The following is a 17,180-nucleotide window of genomic DNA, read 5'->3' as shown; positions in this document are numbered from 1 at the left end:
TCCACAGCTTCCACGTCTTCAATTCCTACTGCTGTTACGGACAGCAGCGTTGCAACAAGCCTCCCAAACCCTGTGCTTCCAGCAGTGTCTGACCAGTTTAAGGCAAAGTTTCCATTCGGTGGTCTGCTAGACTCTATGCAAACGTCAGAAACCTCAAAACTGCAACAGCTAGTGGAGAACATTGATAAGAAGATGACAGATCCAAATCAATGCGTCATTTGTCACCGTGTGCTTAGTTGTCAGAGTGCTCTCAAGATGCATTACAGAACGCATACAGGAGAAAGACCATTTAAATGCAAAATTTGTGGACGTGCCTTTACTACGAAAGGCAATCTAAAAACACATTTTGGAGTTCATCGAGCGAAGCCACCACTTAGAGTACAGCACTCATGTCCCATTTGTCAGAAGAAATTTACAAATGCGGTTGTTCTTCAGCAGCACATTCGTATGCATATGGGTGGGCAAATTCCAAACACGCCACTACCAGAGGGCTTCCAGGACGCCATGGACTCAGAGCTTTCCTATGATGAGAAGAACGTTGACACACTGAGCAACTTTGATGATGACATTGATGAAAATTCTATGGAAGAGGACCCGGAGCTAAAGGACACGGCAAGTGACTCATCCAAACCCCTTATCTCTTACTCTGGGTCATGTCCTTCCTCGCCACCTTCTGTGATCTCCAGTATTGCTGCTTTGGAGAATCAAATGAAAATGATTGATTCTGTCATGAACTGTCAGCAGCTGACCAGTTTAAAATCCATAGAAAACGGATCAGGGGAAAGTGACCATTTGAGCAATGACTCCTCATCAGCTGTTGGTGATCTTGAAAGCCAGAGTGCAGGCAGCCCTGCAATGTCAGAGTCTTCTTCCTCCATGCAAGCTTTGTCTCCTGTAAATAGCAATAGTGAAAGTTTCAGATCAAAGTCCCCAGGTCTCAGTACCCAGGAAGAGCCACAAGAAATACAATTAAAGACGGAAAAACCAGACAGTCCACCACCCGCAACTGAAAATGGAGGGGCATTAGATCTGACATCCACCAACCCGGGAAGACCGGTCATCAAAGAGGAGGCTCCTTTTAGCCTGCTGTTCCTGAACAGAGAACGTGGTAAGTTTAAAAGTACTGTTTGTAATATCTGTGGCAAGCCTTTTGCTTGTAAGAGTGCATTGGAAATTCACTACCGCAGCCATACTAAAGAACGTCCATTTGTTTGTACAGTCTGCAGTCGTGGGTGTTCCACTATGGGTAATTTAAAACAGCACTTACTGACGCACAAATTAAAAGAGCTGCCTTCTCAGTTATTTGAACCCAACTTTACTCTAGGTCCCAGCCAAAGTACTCCTAGCCTGGTCACCAGTACAGCGCCTACCATGATCAAAATGGAAGTGAATGGTCACAGCAAGCCGATCTCTTTGGGTGAGGTTCCCTCGCTTCCAGCTGGAATCCAGGTTCCTGCTGCACAACAGACAGTGATGAGTCCAGGGATCACCCCTATGCTGGCACCCCCCCCTCGCCGGACTCCCAAGCAGCACAACTGTCAGTCGTGCGGGAAGACCTTCTCCTCAGCAAGTGCACTGCAGATACACGAGCGCACCCATACCGGTGAAAAACCGTTTGGTTGCACAATCTGTGGTAGAGCTTTTACCACAAAGGGGAATCTTAAGGTAAGAGGCCAAATAAAACTATAAAGGCTCGGGGGGGGTTTAAGGCACCGTGCTTGAACTCGGCAGGTTTTAGTGCCAAGTGTTTGTCCCAGAGACAGGAGAGAAGGGAGCTTCGAGGAAACGCTTGCTGTACAGCGGTGGTTACTATGCTTCCGCTGTGTTGAAGATAGGGACTGGAAAGCGGCTGTGCAATGACACGAACTTTAAAACCGGTTCCGGGTGTACATGCTTGCACGTTGTTGTTCTCCTGGCAGATGTAAGCGGCACACGCAGTCGGCTGGTGGACAAGTTCCGGCAGTTCTTGTGGACCATTGGTGCAAAATAACCTTGCTGTAAACCAGAAGCACGGAGCTTGCGCAGCTCCTTGGGTGCCTCTCAGTTTTCCATTTTCTATTCTGCTTTGCAGCCGTTGTAGACTAGAAAGCTGTTTCCTGCTGATTTACGGCAGGTTACCACAGGACTGATGCCTCTTATTCCCGCAGTCCCGCAGTAACCATCAGGACACAGCCTGGGGAATACCTTTTTAAATGTCCTTTTTTTAAAATATTAAATTTAACAAAATAATTGATGCTCTGACACAAGATAAAATGTTATGAAAATAGGCAAGATGTAAAAAGGGGAAGGCCAGAAAAAAAGCCCATCTGCTAGTAGAAGTAATGCCCTTGGTAATATTCATCATGTGAGGACTTCCAGCTTGCATGTGAAATTGCCTAACCTAAGAGGATGTGTACTCTTTATTCTCACAGCACGGCATTTGTTTTCACTGAGAAGAAACAAATGCACATTGAAAAATTACTACGGAGCTGGGTTTTCTTTGTATGAGTTGACTGGGCCTTAGAACTGTGTCTTAACCGGAATTGATTTGTTTTCAATGCGAACTAAAAGGCATTTTTTGTAAAAAGCCAGCGATGCTGTAGCTAACGGCATTTCAGGCCAGCTGCCCCACCAGAACGTGCTAACCTGGGGGTGCTTCTTGTCCCCGTTTGCTCCGCAGGTCCACATGGGAACTCACATGTGGAATAATGCCCCCGCACGCCGTGGCCGCCGCCTCTCCGTGGAGAACCCCATGGCTCTGCTTGGTGGCGACGCGCTCAAGTTCTCCGAGATGTTCCAGAAGGATTTGGCGGCTCGGGCCATGAACGTTGACCCCAGTTTTTGGAACCAATACGCTGCAGCTATCACTAACGGACTTGCTATGAAGAACAATGAGATTTCTGTCATACAGAACGGAGGCATCCCCCAGCTCCCAGTAAGTCTAGGCGGAGGTGCCATCCCGCCTCTGAGTAACCTTACCGGTGGCATGGACAAAGCTCGCACGGGCAGCAGCCCTCCTATTGTCGGTCTGGACAAAGCAAGTTCTGAGACGGGAGCCAGTCGTCCGTTCACCCGATTTATTGAGGATAATAAAGAGATCGGCATAAATTAAAAGCATTCATTCTGAATACCCGTTGGACCGCTACTCGACGTACCACTTGTCCCGTTCCATGTACAGCTTTCGAAGCTAAGCGGTAGTTTCCTGACCTAAACCCGTAGGTTCCCTTAAAAGTTTCACCCATAGCAGAAATTCATAACTTTGTGGCTGCTGAAAAGTTGTCTTGCAAGACCTGCATGGTACTTCTTTCAACAGTGAGTTTGACTGTTACTGAAATCTTTGAAACCTTTTAATTTAACAGTAAACAAACAAATCCTGGGATAACTTCATTAGAGCCAGAAAGTGGCTAGTCTACGTCCACGCTGCTTCTTACAAACTTACCATCACTTGAGAAGGGGGGCTCCATTGCGGCATTCTGTCACACTTACTTGCTGGTTTTTGTTCAGATTAGTTAGCGACTTGGACTATGTTTTTAGGAATCTTAATCTTAAATAAGTGATTTAGTACCCCAATGCTGTGTATTATTACAGTATCCTTGTCTGTAGTATTTATAATGTTAAGATTATGCGGGTAACAGACAATATACTAGCCACAAACTTATATGAAGCTTTTGTACTGCAAAATACATCTGGCTATGTGATTTTTCTTTTTCTTTTTTTTTTTTTTAAAGTAAGTTTTGTTTTACTATAAATAAGTAGTTTATTTCAATGCAGGCAAAATTGTGACGTTTTATTGGGAAAGATAGCATGCTTTTCATGTGCAAGTACCTGTCAGTAACAAACCTTTTTTTATTTAAATATTTGTAGCTGCTATGTGGACAGTTGTTCTATTAAATGAAAAAAAAATGTAGTGTGGACTTGAGCTCGATGATTGGAAAACAAGTTACAGACAAACCTTAGCACCGTAAATTATTCACAACATCATAAACAGTTGTGAGTAAATTCTCCGTGTTATCAGAGCTGTACAATAAAAACGTAATGTTTGTATAATGTGGTTGCAAACTCTTAATTTATACTATTGCACTTTTAGTATTTTGTATTAGGGAGGTTTGTCTATAATTTGAAACTGAACAAATATGTAAACTATTTTATAAATAGTACTTTGACTTAAAGAATAAGGAGGAGAGCCCTGTTGCAGTTTCTTGGTTTGTTTTAAGTTCAGACACTGAGAGATCTCTATTCACTCTGCAGAAAAGCCGCAGAGAACTGTCAGATCCTCAGAAATATGGGGCCTGCCATTTCTGAAATGGAAATGATTCGTTAAACTTTTCCACAAAGCCCATTTAAGAGCATGACCACCCCCGAAAGAATTCTGATACATTTATCTGAGGAGTGTGAGATTAATACCCGCCTAGGACAGAGGAAGGAGAGCATTGCGTGGGTTTAATTTTACTGTAATCTGCTCTGTCTCTGTCGCACCTACCCACAAGAAAGATGTTGACTGCCTAAGAATGTGGGAGCAAAATAAGAACTCTTGGGCAGTGTGAGCAGTAGTAACATACAAATATTCTGTATTGATTTCCAGCTCTTGCTGATTATCTTCTCAGATTGCTCCAAAGCACAATGTCCTCTGATTAATCAAATATAATGTGATGTTGATTGCATTGTTTAAATTACACCGGGTAAAGAAAGGGAATGGTTCCACTCAGAAGCTAGGCTGGGGATGCTGAGGAGGCTGGGGCTTAATCAAAACTTGAACAGTAAATGTTTTGTGTACTACCTCATTTTTGTGCGTTACGAGCGTGGTGGAGCCGACAGTGTGACCTTTCGTCTGGCAGCATTGCTTGAGGGACGTTATGGGTAGCTGGGTAACAGCGCAAGGAGTCTTCTGCCCCTGAAGAACGATCAGACAGTGAGGTCTTCTCAGTTGAGACTGAAAAATAGGACAATCTTTCTTATACAACAAAAACCATTACTGTAAGAGGATGGACTATTTCTGCCATCATGTAATGGAGTGAAAAGAGGTTTAAAGACTTATTAGCTGTTTGTTTCTATTGGAAATGAACAATGAACTCTGCAGCTCCATTTTCTACAGTGATGAGATAGAGATATATAGATATATATGTATCTATATATAAGCAAAATTATATATCTGTAACACCTCTACAGTATAACATCTTTTTTTTGCCACAGTGTGCAGGTGGTTAGAGGTGTTTCCAAGCATTGAAAAAAAAAAAAAAAGAAAACTGAGGTGGCTTAATGTTGCTGTATTTCAGCAATTGAATGTTTTTATTTATATCTGTGTCATTTTTGGTGTGACTTTTTTTTTTTTTGGTTAGTATTTGGTACCATGTAGTGTTATCTCTGTTCCCTAAAGGATGTGTATAACTTCAAAAAAGAAAGAAAAAAAAAAAAGAGAAGAAAAAATGAAAAATGAAAAAAAGAAAAAAGATGTAAAGTGTTGTAAATAAGATGGTTGATGATGGTACAGTACGACTGACCCCATTTTGTATTCAGGGTTAGGTCATTCCTCTCTGCATGGTGAAGAGAGACACTATTTTTATACTGTGATACCATGTAGGGCTAGGAGCCTCCCTGAACCAGCTGGGAATTGTTACCTAGATCCAATATTTTTTATTATTAAATCTTGTTGGCTTGACACATCTACTGATTGAAATGGATGTCTTAGTCTAGGTTACTATTTTTGTCATATGGAATTGAATAAAATGCAGGATGTAATATTATTTCTGAATTGCGTTCCTTGATTATTCTAACAACAGGGCAAGATATGAGGCTAAGGTCACTTGTGGTAGATTGGTGTCAATGGCTTCTAATCGTCGCATCTGAAAATCAGAAGAAGGTCGACACCTTATATTCAAATGCTATTCTAATATGTCTTAACAGTGCAAAGGGGTAGAATTTTTAAAGTCTCTTTTCCAATCAAAATAAATCGTAAGAGCATTTCTCACAAGACAGCAAACAAAAAAAAATTTTGAAGGGGGTGAAAACAGCCTTGGAAAGGACGACTGTTTCAAATTGACTGATTTCTGAACACTTATAACGTACTGTCTACCAAAAAAGCCTCCTTTTCATGTTGTTTAAACATCTGCCTAATATTCGCGATACACTGCATGATAAAATGCGGGAACAAATTTATCAGGAGCAGTTCAAGTTCTAAAATACAACCAAAAAAAAAATTGACAGCTCGCATCTGTTCATTCCAAATGACATAACCTGTACGTTGAAACCCATGGCTTTGTTTCTTCTTTTTTACCAAGACCCTAATTTATCAAAGCATGTCTAACTTTAACAAAATTATTTTTTCACATTGATTTAAATGAAAGTATTTACATTCTTAAGGTTAGGCATGTGATTAAGTATCTCCTGCAAAAAAGCTGTGTGTTTGAGTAACCTTCAAGCTGTTATAATCTGGTGATGAATGCCTGCTGCGTTTAAAACAGACGAAAGATAAATAAAAGAGAAAAATCTGTATTAATCATCTTTCAGTGGCCTTGTTCTGAAGATACTTTCTTTTATAAGATCTGCCCAAAGAAGGTATGAGTTTCCTCTGGTGACTCAACAACAATAGGTTTGTGCTTGTGTTCCCGCACGCACATCCCTGAGCCTTGCTGAGAGGAAACGTGAAGTGCAAAGGAGAAGGAAAGCGAAGGAACGCTGGTAGTTATGGGTCTGTTCAGAACACAAGAGGACAATTATCTGCCTTCCTCTCCACCCAAAAAAAGGACAAAAGCAGAATGGTATCTATTTTTAGATATGTATGGATTATTTTTTTTATTATAGGAAGACATTAAATGATAAAATGTGCTACACAGACAAAAATAGTCAAAGAGCTGAATTACAGATGTTTATAAATAGGGCCATGTAGGAACTCTGCGAAATCAGAAAAATTGCCGATCATGATTTTTTGAGGGGAGAGTTATTTTACAAAATGAAAATTCCAGCAAGGCTTTCAAATTCTTCACTTATATTTTTTCCGTGAGTTATTAGAAGGAGAGTATTTATGACAAATGATTGACATAACTACTTTTTTTTTCCCTTTTCTCTATATTAGCCCTCAGTGTATCATCTGTTCCTTCACCTATTTTGTCCTTTCTAACTTGGCAAATACTTCGTTCTTCTAAAGCTGCATTTGAGCTGGTTTTTTGTTGCCTTTATTTTACTTCTCTGCATATGCTCTGTCATTTGGAAGATACTATGTTTCATTTTTTTTCCTTTTCTCTCTAATTCTGCAGAAGTCAAATGAGCTGCCTGTTTTTCACACCTATGTGTAACACTAGCATAATGAGTGATGCAGTCATCAGTGGTGTGATCAGGTATGTGAGTAGCTCACAGGATTTGCTAACAACCATGCCATTCGCGCTTTTTCGTCCAGATGAAGGCATGCAGTTTGTTAGTGTTGCTGGTATAGGGCAGCCACAGATTGTCAGGAGGATGGAAGTCCTGATCCTCACTTCACTGCGCCTGCTTTTACACCACCGGAAACTCCATGGCCTTCAGTGGAGATACTCCAGGTTTACACTGGTGCAAGAGGGACTGCTTCCAGGTTCAGAGGTCTTGCTTTTCTTTACATGTCATCAAAACAATGATTAGCTATATAGTAGATTAAAAGTATGTCTAGGCAAAAGCATTCTGGACTTTATTTTTAAAAAGAGGGAAAAGAGAATACATATATTTTAGTACATACCACAGGATTATCCCAGTTTTAAAGGAGGTCCTGGAAGCTGAATCTGAAAAAAGACGACTGTGCCCCTTAATACAGAGTTTTATTTCATCATCTGAATAATCAGTCCTTTTTCACATGAATAAGTAAAAAGAACGTGTAATTTTTATGCATAAAAGTAGAAGAATGTGAGAATCTTGCTATGGCTTTGCTACACAAGGTAGGCACTCACAGAGAAATGCCTTCCCTTTGCAGATGCTAAAGGTATAAGCTAATTTATGAAAAGAAACATACGTGTTTGTGCATGTCGCAGCAAAAATGCATAATATTTTATTTTTTCAGAAGTGAGAATGTCTCAATCAATTGACAAAGTGACAGATGTGAAAGCCAACAGCTTTGGGCTGTGCCACTGACAGATTTTAGGGATGTGGGCAAGTCGCTAAGTAGACTCTGATTCTGCTTGAGTGTTCCATCCTTCTGGGGCCTCTGGGGTGAGCTCCCCCTTGCAGAGTCAGCTAGCACCTTGGATCATCGGGATGAGTTGCGCCATCAGTAAAGATGGGGCAATGCTTTTGTACCTACCTCACAGGGGTGTTGTGAGGAATAGTTTTATGTTTGTACAGTGTTTCAAAGATGGAAAATGCTTGGTATTATCGCTGATTTTAGAGAGTTTACAGTACATGTACTATTATTTATTATTTGTACTCCAGTAGTACCTACAGGCTCCAGTCAGGACTGAGAGGCCTTATCCTAAATGTTGTACACTCACCTACTTGGGACTGATACAAAATTTTGCTGAGTAACATTTTCCAGTGGAGGTATTTCCTTATCAAGTATCTATTTCATTACTATAGACTTTAATTCAATTATTTAGATGTTCAAATTGATGATCAGTTTTAGACCACGGCAGAGAATTATCTGGTGTCACATTTTGTTTTGGGCTTGTATTGGTTTTCAGAAAAAGTGCACCAATTTTCTATGGATAATCTAGAATCAAATCTTGCTATCAGTGGAATTCTACTGTACTTTTTGCTATTAAAGCTAAACATTAAAATAACTGTGTGTATATGTTATTATACACCAATATATAATATACATGTACCTATAAACATGTATGTTTTAAATTTCTTTAGCTGCTTAGAATTTATTTCAAACTGTGTGTTGCATATTTTGCCCAAGCGTTACCCATTTCAGATGCAACTAGAACATGACTACATGGTGTTGGCCCTCAGCAAAGGCACAAAAACTGGAAATCATGACAACAAAAGACACTGTCACTACGATTATACTTATGAAGGCTTGTGAGGAAAGTTTCTAAGTCTCAAATGTGTCAAAAACGTTCACTAAGTCATAAAAATCTTTACTTAGATTATATTGAAATAAACAGGATGAGTCACTCATTGTATATAAGTATGTTAAAATAAATAATTAAATCATTCCAAAGGTAATGCTTCCTATCATTTGGATGTTGAACAGAAAGTAATTTGTTTCCCAGATTGGCAAACTATATTTAATATTTTTTTACAGGTAAGAACAATCTGATTTACAGTACTGTGTTAAGCAACCTCTTCAGCAATTTTTCATGTGCTAAATATGTTAGCCCGATTAATTCTGTTGATACTCTTGTCTTTTTTATTTGAATATAAGGAAAGTTTTTGGTTTAGCTTTGTTTAATGTGTCCTCAGTGATATTAGTCTCACTGATTTCACCCAGGCACACCATGGAATAAAGGTATGAGTAACAGTGGGTGCATCTAGTCTAAAGAATCTCTCTTTCTTTTGCCTCTGGGAATTATTGACATCTCTCCACAGCCCCGTTGTGGTTACAGCCAGCCTGTCTGTAGGTTGTTGACTTTCTTGTGTGTCGATCAGCACTTGTGGCTCAGCTAATTTTGTCAAACACTTGGCAGCTGTTCTGCTACAACGCACACTTCATATAGCACCTATAAACATACTAACATAAATAACGTATTTAAGATAGGCTGGTGGTGGAGGGTGTAAGTGAACACCTATGCTGGAATTCCTATGCCGTTACCTGTTGTGTGCAGCAAATAAAATGTGCACATAAAAAGATGTGGTCATCAAGAGATGTGGGCACCTTTCCATTTGGTTTCTGTCACTTTACGCTCTCAGTAATGTTCCTGATACAGGAGGTTTGGGTTGGGTTTTTGCTTTTTTAAGCACTCCTGATAAGAACAGTTATAAAGATACCTCAAACAGGGGAACACACCTTTTCAGGTGAGAGTTTTGTAGCTAAATCTTGATTGGGATTTGCCTTTTCTTCTGCACATTTTCTATTAAATCGCTCTTCCCAACATAGCTTTCTAAATCACTTCACAGTTAGAATTTAGTTCTTCACCTAGGTTTCAGTCTGCCATCATCCCATTCCAAACAGGTTTGTTGAAACCGACAGGCTTTATGTTAAGACATTAGCTAATGTATCTAAATAGGTGGTAGAATCAAGTCCCCTCTGCATTTTGTAAATATACTTAAAATTCAGTTAAGTCTTCAAACAGTTGCCTGTGTGTCTTGTATCATTGAATGGGATCTCTGTTCCAACATTTGGCGACAGTCTGGGCCAGACTCTGGTACTTTCCCTTACACTGGGCAGCCCAGTGCTCCACAGTTTACCCTGAGTAAACTAATGACATGTGCCAACCAGTATTACTCATTGAAAGGAATTTTTTTAGCATGTTATCAAGCATCCTACTACAATAGCTGCAATTCCAGCCTCACAGAACATAGATTAAATGCGGCTGATAGTCTCTGCAGCCTACATCTTTTCCTCTTCCCCAACGCCTACCGGTTCTTTTCTGCAAAGTAGCCCTGCTATGCTAATTTCTTTGATTTCATCGTCTTCCTGTGCACGGCCATGTTCTTCACGTGTTTCTTTTAAGGCTGTGTTATATTTGCCCAGTGCACACGTTTGTCATTCTATTACGTTGAGATTAATTTCTTTTTACTTTTTGGGCCAGGTCATGTTGTCCCTACTCGTGTCTCCACCTAATTCCAATTCATTTCTCTCGTTGAGACTATGAGTACAAGATATTGCACAATATAGCAAAATCCAGCACCCTGAAACTCGGAAGACTTTCAAAATGTTTGTCCAACGGAGATTACTGCACACTCATGTATTTATATCTGGAGACTCTTTCAGGCTGATCTTGATCTTCCATACTTTTTAAAAATAACAGCATATTAGTTTTCCCAAAGACCTGCATCAAAATTACATTTACTTAGTGGTTAATGTTTTCTATGCAACAAGCAAATTGTAATAAGGAATAACCAAGCTTTGCTGTTCACAGAATCACAGAATCACAGAATGGTAGGTGTTGGAAGGGACCTCTGTGGGTCATCTAGTCCAACTAGTTGCATAAAATGCTGAGATGGAAGTAAAGCTCAAATGAGTAAAATAAGTAGCTTTTTCTTTCTGCCTTTAGATCTCCAGTGCTAAATGGGAGAAAAATAAAAGGACTGTATACCACATGTAAAGAAACCGATATCGATACCATGACAATAGCAGTGTTAAGCACAAACATGAGCACAGTACCAGAATAAAAGGCAACAGAAAATGTAAGAATTTGAGATACTAGCACCAGATTTTAAAAATACACGTAATAAATAAACAAAACCATACTCCTACGCAACTAACTCAACAGACTTCCCTAATAATCATGAACTTTACTTTTTTCACACGGATTCACTTCTCTGAAGTCAACAAGAGCATCTGGGGGAAGCCGAGCAGTGTGCCCCTGGGTGCAGCTTCTTGTCGACTTTCTCATCGGCTCAGGAAATGTTTATTCCGATTTGACAAGTCCAGTTGTGAAGGTTGGGGACCTCCTGAAACCAGAAAGATCATCTAGTCAATGTTAGTGTGCGTGAATATCCCAAGCACATTTCCAGTTTACCCCCCTCTTAGAAAAAAGTGGAATATTTTAGTATTTCTAAAGCTTGTAACAGGGCTCCAAAACAGGAGTGAAAATGACCCCTAGCACATCCTGATCATCATGACTATAAAAGGCCTCATTCTGATCTCTTTTACCCAGCACAGAGACTATTCTAATTTCTATAGAATCACTCCTGATTTACACTGGAATGAGCAAAATCAAATGGCCATAGTGACTGTATCATCCCTTTTTCATCAGAGCAAGACAGTTGTCTTTTTTCTTAAACCATAAGTTTTTCAATGCACTTTTTCTGCTACAAGTCACAGCACACGCTGGAAGAAACATGCTATAACCAAGGTATATCTGTACTGCTGTATGGAACAGACCTGGGCCCATTCCAGCGGCCAGCTAGCCCAGCAGAAGTTGTATCCACACCATTTCAAACCCTGTCACTCCCTGGAAGGGATTGGCCCTTGGCCCCCAAATCACATCCGGGCATTACGTGGGAGCATGTCCCTCAGCCCATGCCAAAACTGCCTGTGAAGGTGTTGCTGGCTGATGGGGCAACCCCTGGCCTCCTGCCCTCACCCTGGCCAGTTCGAGGAGATTGGCAAAACCTGTGAGGGCAAACATTTCTATCCTGAAGTGGGAAACGTACTTTTAGGTGGAGTAATTTTCCACCATGCCTTTGAGTAAAAGGTACTAAAGTCACTGGAATTAATTCTTTGTCAGACCGCTCCTTTCGGTGTCTTTCTCTCTTGCCATTAGGAATTTGACTCCTCTTGCATGGTTTCATAGTTCACGTCTCGTGCTCCTGGGAAGCCAGGCTTCTTCCACTAACTCTTCTGTGTGAAAAGAGAGTCACTCCTTGTAGGTTTGCTGAGGGTTTTCTCTAGATTCAGTGAAGCTGGCAGAACATCTTTTAGGATGTGTTTATTCATTATTTTGTCTAGGTATGTTACCTAGACCATTCCTCTTACAGCATAAGAATAGACACACGGTTATTCAGGAATAATATTTCCTGAATACTTGCGTAGACAGCGTAGTCCCTTAAGTAATGAGTTCAATTAGGCTAAGATACACTATGTAGCAATTCAATAACAAAAGTCCTGGGAGGTAGGGGGAGAAGAGGCTTGCCAATTGCTTACACACAGTATGCTGGATGACAACTAAAGACTTCGTGCTGTGGCATATTTGGCACCTGCTGGCCTACAGTTATGCCTAGCAACTCCCAAGGTTTGAGCAGTTCCTTACTAAGGTTTTAATCAAGGGAAAAAAAAAAAAAGCATGGTGTGAAAATTAGTAAGACAACAGGCTCCATTTGAAAACTCTTTGGGGATGTTCAGTCTTACAGAATACCAGCATCTAAGAAAATCAATTTATCCTCCATTTTTGCCTGAAAAAAATGTCAATAGAGAGTTTAATTTACCAATTCACTACCCTGAACACAGGCTGTTGGATTCAGAACTGTAACTTAGAAAAAACACTCTCAAAATCTGAAATGCATACAATTTTGCATATTTGACTTGGGAATTGCAATAGATTCAGTATTTAGTCTGCATTTCTTGTTCCCATTGTTAAAATTTCAATATTTCTTCTAAGAAGGTCGATTAGCTGCATTCTAAATGGACTAAATATTCCACCATGTGCTTAAAATTATATACCTCCACTATGTATTATTTTGAAGGGATAATACATTGAAAAAATGCCTAGAAATCTTCTTTGGCTCTGCCTGTAGTCCAGTGAGACTACTCTTCTTGGTTTCTACTTCAAGTGCAACCTCTTCTTGAGGAGTCTATCTTGTAAAATGTAGAGACATTGCTCATTTTTTAAAGTCTACTTCAAAACGTTATGATGACTATTCAAATGAAAACAAAACTCAGAACCTAGCAACACTACACTAAAATAATACGGTATTGAAAGATTGCTATGCCAATATCTCAGAGTCGTCTGCTCTTCAAGCTTCTGGTTTTGTGATAGCAATGGGATTCTACCTGCCAGAGCGTTAAGCATCATTCTGAGGAGGTGGCTGCCAGTCAGACCTCCTGACTGCTGCTGGGGTTGAGTCTTCGGAGGCTGGAAATATTGATACAGATTTCTTGGCATTGATTTTTATAGAGAATGTTAAAATGTAAAGTTTCACTCAAATGCTTCGAATGAATTGACTTGTTTTAGTTGTCTTGAGTCACAGAGTCAAAGCAAAACTTTGGCTAATTAAATAAGAGCCAAAAGCAGATTTCAGCTGCTGAAATCATGCCGCAGCTAGGGAATCGGTGTTGACATGCTGTTCATGCTCTACAAAGTTTAGAACTTGCCCACTGGGTTGGGATCTTTGAGCCTTACCACACCTGACTGTTGAACAAAGCATCCAGTAAAACAGCAAGACCTTAACAGGGTGTTGGAAAACAGAAGAAAGCCCCTGTTGCTCCACTGTGAGACAGAGATAGGACTGTTCTCCTGAGCACTTCAAATTGATGTGCTGTTGTTTTCGTGGTTAGAGTGTTCTAATGGAGCTGAGGCTCTGCCAGTGATTTCGACATGGATTTTTCAGCTTTCGTTTTTAACTCATCTATATGCCAGTTCATTAGCTTGAGGTAAGCTTTTCTCAGCTTGTATTTTACTTCTGCTATCTTTATTCTAAATAACTGGCTTCTTTCCATGTTATTTTGTACCCTGGCAAGCTGTACTTTTCTGCTTACGGTACATATTACTGAGTAACTAGCTGTAGCAGAAATGAAAGCATTCAGAGAAATAACAAACGACCATCACATTGCAGGTTTTATTTGTTTAGACATCAGATACTGTACTGTTTATATTCTTACCTTTGGCTGAACAGGGTAGGTTTTTCTCCATTTTTCTTTCTCTTTCAGTGTTTAAGTAGGACACAGCCACTAAAATGACCTTGTATTCGATAGCTGATCCTCTGTTCTGAAACCAAACAAACTCCTATTAGCTTGTGCTCAAGTCTGAAGTGTGTATTTCTCCTGGAATGATGTATCCAGATTATAGATATATATTCCTCCAGGAGTTATTTTGTGGTTAATATGTAGGAATTGGGAGGGTAGTCTTTTCTCCCAGAATGATTCTGAGATTTTAGTCACTTGTTACAACCTTGCTATCAAAATTATTAGAAAAGGCTGTTTAAAGTTTTAGCGAAAGCTGGAGACAATAACTGGCATAAGACAATGTAGGCAGCCTTACCACAGTGCAGAACTAAGTAAGCAGAAAGCAAGAAAGATGCATGGGAATAGACAAAAGAGAAGGAAGGAAGGAAGGAAGGAAGGAAGGAAGGAAGGAAGGAAGGAAGGAAGGAAGGAAGGAAGGAAGGAAGGAAGGAAGGAAGGAAGGAAGGAAGGAAGGAAGGAAGGAAGGAAGGAAGGAAGGAAGGAAGGAAGGAAGGAAGAGAGGGAGGGAGGGAGGAATGCAGCGTTATATAAAGAAGTGATGTGGAGCTATCTGGGCTGTTACACATTTAGGAAAAAGTGCCTTCTTATACGATGTCTACAAAGAACACTAGACAGCAGAAATAATGGATAGTGCATATATGTTGTGTGCAGACTGCATGCTTTTTAATTGTTTTTAACTGCTTGGATTTGCTTATATGCCTTAAGACAAACCTTACTTACAATTTATTACTTTTCTTCAGTATTTCACACTCTGAAAATCACTCATTTGTAATTATCAGCCCTGTTTTTGCCTCAGTGTCAAACTTTAAAGCTGTAATTGCTCCACTGACTGCTATAAATGTTGGCCTATTGCTAGTTACAGTAGTACAATAACAAATTACATGGGCTCGTTCTGGACATATAAAATCCATCTCAGCTAAACTAAGTCCTTACCCAGGACTATCAGCAGCACTTCAGGACCCATTGCCTGTGTTCTGGTCTCACAAAATCAGCCTTTCAGCCATACTGCAAGGCTCAACTGTTGGTGTAACCATGGCAAACTGTGTATTTGATGGTTTTGTTGCAATTTGGCTTTATCTTCTTTGAAGAAGCTGGGTGGACTTGCCAGGGGAAATTCTTGAAGTGCTACCGAACAGATTCAGAGGATGGGCAGACCAGTGGGGTCCAGCAAAGTCATTGCACATCTGCTCAACTTGTGTCTTCTAGAAACCGAAAGGCTGAAGGAAGGACTGGGAAGAAGACAGCCGCGCCTCAGAGGCAATGGAAAAAATGTCATAGGAATGTGGGGAAACTCAGAAGAGCTTTCTGCTTCTCAGTTAGTGAAATGGCTGCAGTGAAGGGCCCACCTACAATGCTGTTTTAGGCAGAAAGAATTGAATGGGATGTTTATTTTCTTTTCTCCAGCTACTTTAAGGATATTTTTCTGTTAAAAGCTTATTGTGAACTTTAATTCAAATAAAACTTAGCTTTCCTGAGCTTAAAATCCAAGGTGGGGAAAAGGGTGGGGAGGAGGCCAGTCTGCCACAAAGTTGTAGTTGAAGCAGAGCCTTGTGACCTTCTGCACGAGCACAGCACTGCAGCTGGCTTCGGCCACCACCAGCTCTAGCAGATGCTCTCGCTCCTCATTCCTTCAGCCAGGGTACAAATCCAGCCAGAACATAAAGGCCTGTTTCTGCGCTGTTTTGAGCTTCTGCAACTCCCAGTGTTGACGTCGGGTGGGGTAAGAGGGAAAGGAGGAAGGCTAACAGCTCTCCTAGAGAAAATAGTGGTAGTGGAGGTCTGAGGTAGCAAAGAGGTGGAAATGGTAAGGAATATAATTCCCTATTAGTGGATGCTGCCTATGCTTGGGCAGGAGGTGAAGGCATTTCTTGTAATATGCAGCTCATTGCAGTTAACTGCCTCCAAGCTGATTTCTGACATTCTGACAGTATTTGAAATTAGTCAGGAAATGCCATTGTCAGAGAGCATGGCTTTCCACTCCAATGGACCTTCTTCTCATGCAGAATGGACTATAACTGAGCCTATAGTTGCATTTGCTTTTGCACGGTGCCAAATACAATTTAAAACAGCAGTTGTAACTGATAAAGCAACAAACTGTTTGATTCCTGTGGAGCTTTCCTCAGCCAGCGCAGTGGCTGAGGTGTCGTGCCACAGCCGTCACGTGCACACCAGAGAATCACAGAGTCACAGAATGGTCAGGGTTGGAAGGGACCTCTGGGGGTCATCTAGTCCAACCCTCCTGCCGAAGCACGGTCACCTACAGCAGGCTGCACAGGACCGCGTCCAGGCGAGTCTTGAATATCTCCGGAGAGGGAGACTCCACAGCCTCCCTGGGCAACCTGTTCCAGTGCTCCGTCACCCTCAGAGGGAAGAAGTTCTTCCTCATGTTCAGACAGAACTACCTGTGCTTCAGTTTGTGCCCGTTGCCCCTTGTCCTGTCACTGGGCACCACTGGAAGGAGTCTGGCCCCATCCTCCTGACACCCACCCTTCAGATATTTATAAACATTTATAAGATCCCCTCTCAGCCTTCTCTTCTTCAGGCTGAACAAGCCCAGCTCCCTCAGCCTTTCCTCATAGGACAGATGCTCCAGTCCCCTCATCATCCTCGTAGCCCTCCGCTGGACTGTCTCCAGTAGCTCCTCATCTTTCTTGAAGTTGGGAGCCCAGAACTGGACACAGTACTCCAGATGGGGCCTCACTAGGGCAGAGCAGAGGGGAAGGACACCCTC

At 41.0% G+C, this 17,180-nt stretch overlaps 1 protein-coding gene across 3 annotated transcripts in view; it reads left to right on the top strand.

The window, feature by feature from the left end:
* SALL3 (spalt like transcription factor 3) overlaps positions 1–9,145 on the top strand; it is a 27,260-nt gene extending 18,115 nt beyond the window's left edge. For 2 of the 3 annotated variants that reach the window (XM_075417053.1, XM_075417052.1), the window contains exons 2-4: positions 1–1,108; positions 1,325–1,665; positions 2,660–9,145. The exon at positions 1–1,108 is cut by the window's left edge. In XM_075417053.1, coding sequence (XP_075273168.1) covers positions 1–1,108; positions 1,325–1,665; positions 2,660–3,091 — 1,881 coding nt within the window. In that variant the 3' untranslated portion in view covers positions 3,092–9,145. The remainder of the gene's footprint in view (positions 1,109–1,324; positions 1,666–2,659) is intronic. The other variant, XM_075417055.1, reaches the window with a different exon arrangement.
* The last annotated feature ends 8,035 nt before the right edge of the window (positions 9,146–17,180 follow it).

Source organism: Opisthocomus hoazin, chromosome 3 (genome assembly GCF_030867145.1).
Source record: "Opisthocomus hoazin isolate bOpiHoa1 chromosome 3, bOpiHoa1.hap1, whole genome shotgun sequence".
Taxonomy (NCBI): Eukaryota; Metazoa; Chordata; class Aves; order Opisthocomiformes; family Opisthocomidae; genus Opisthocomus; species Opisthocomus hoazin.
Note: the sequence above shows the minus strand (reverse complement) of the source record. Positions and strands in the feature narration are given on the sequence as shown.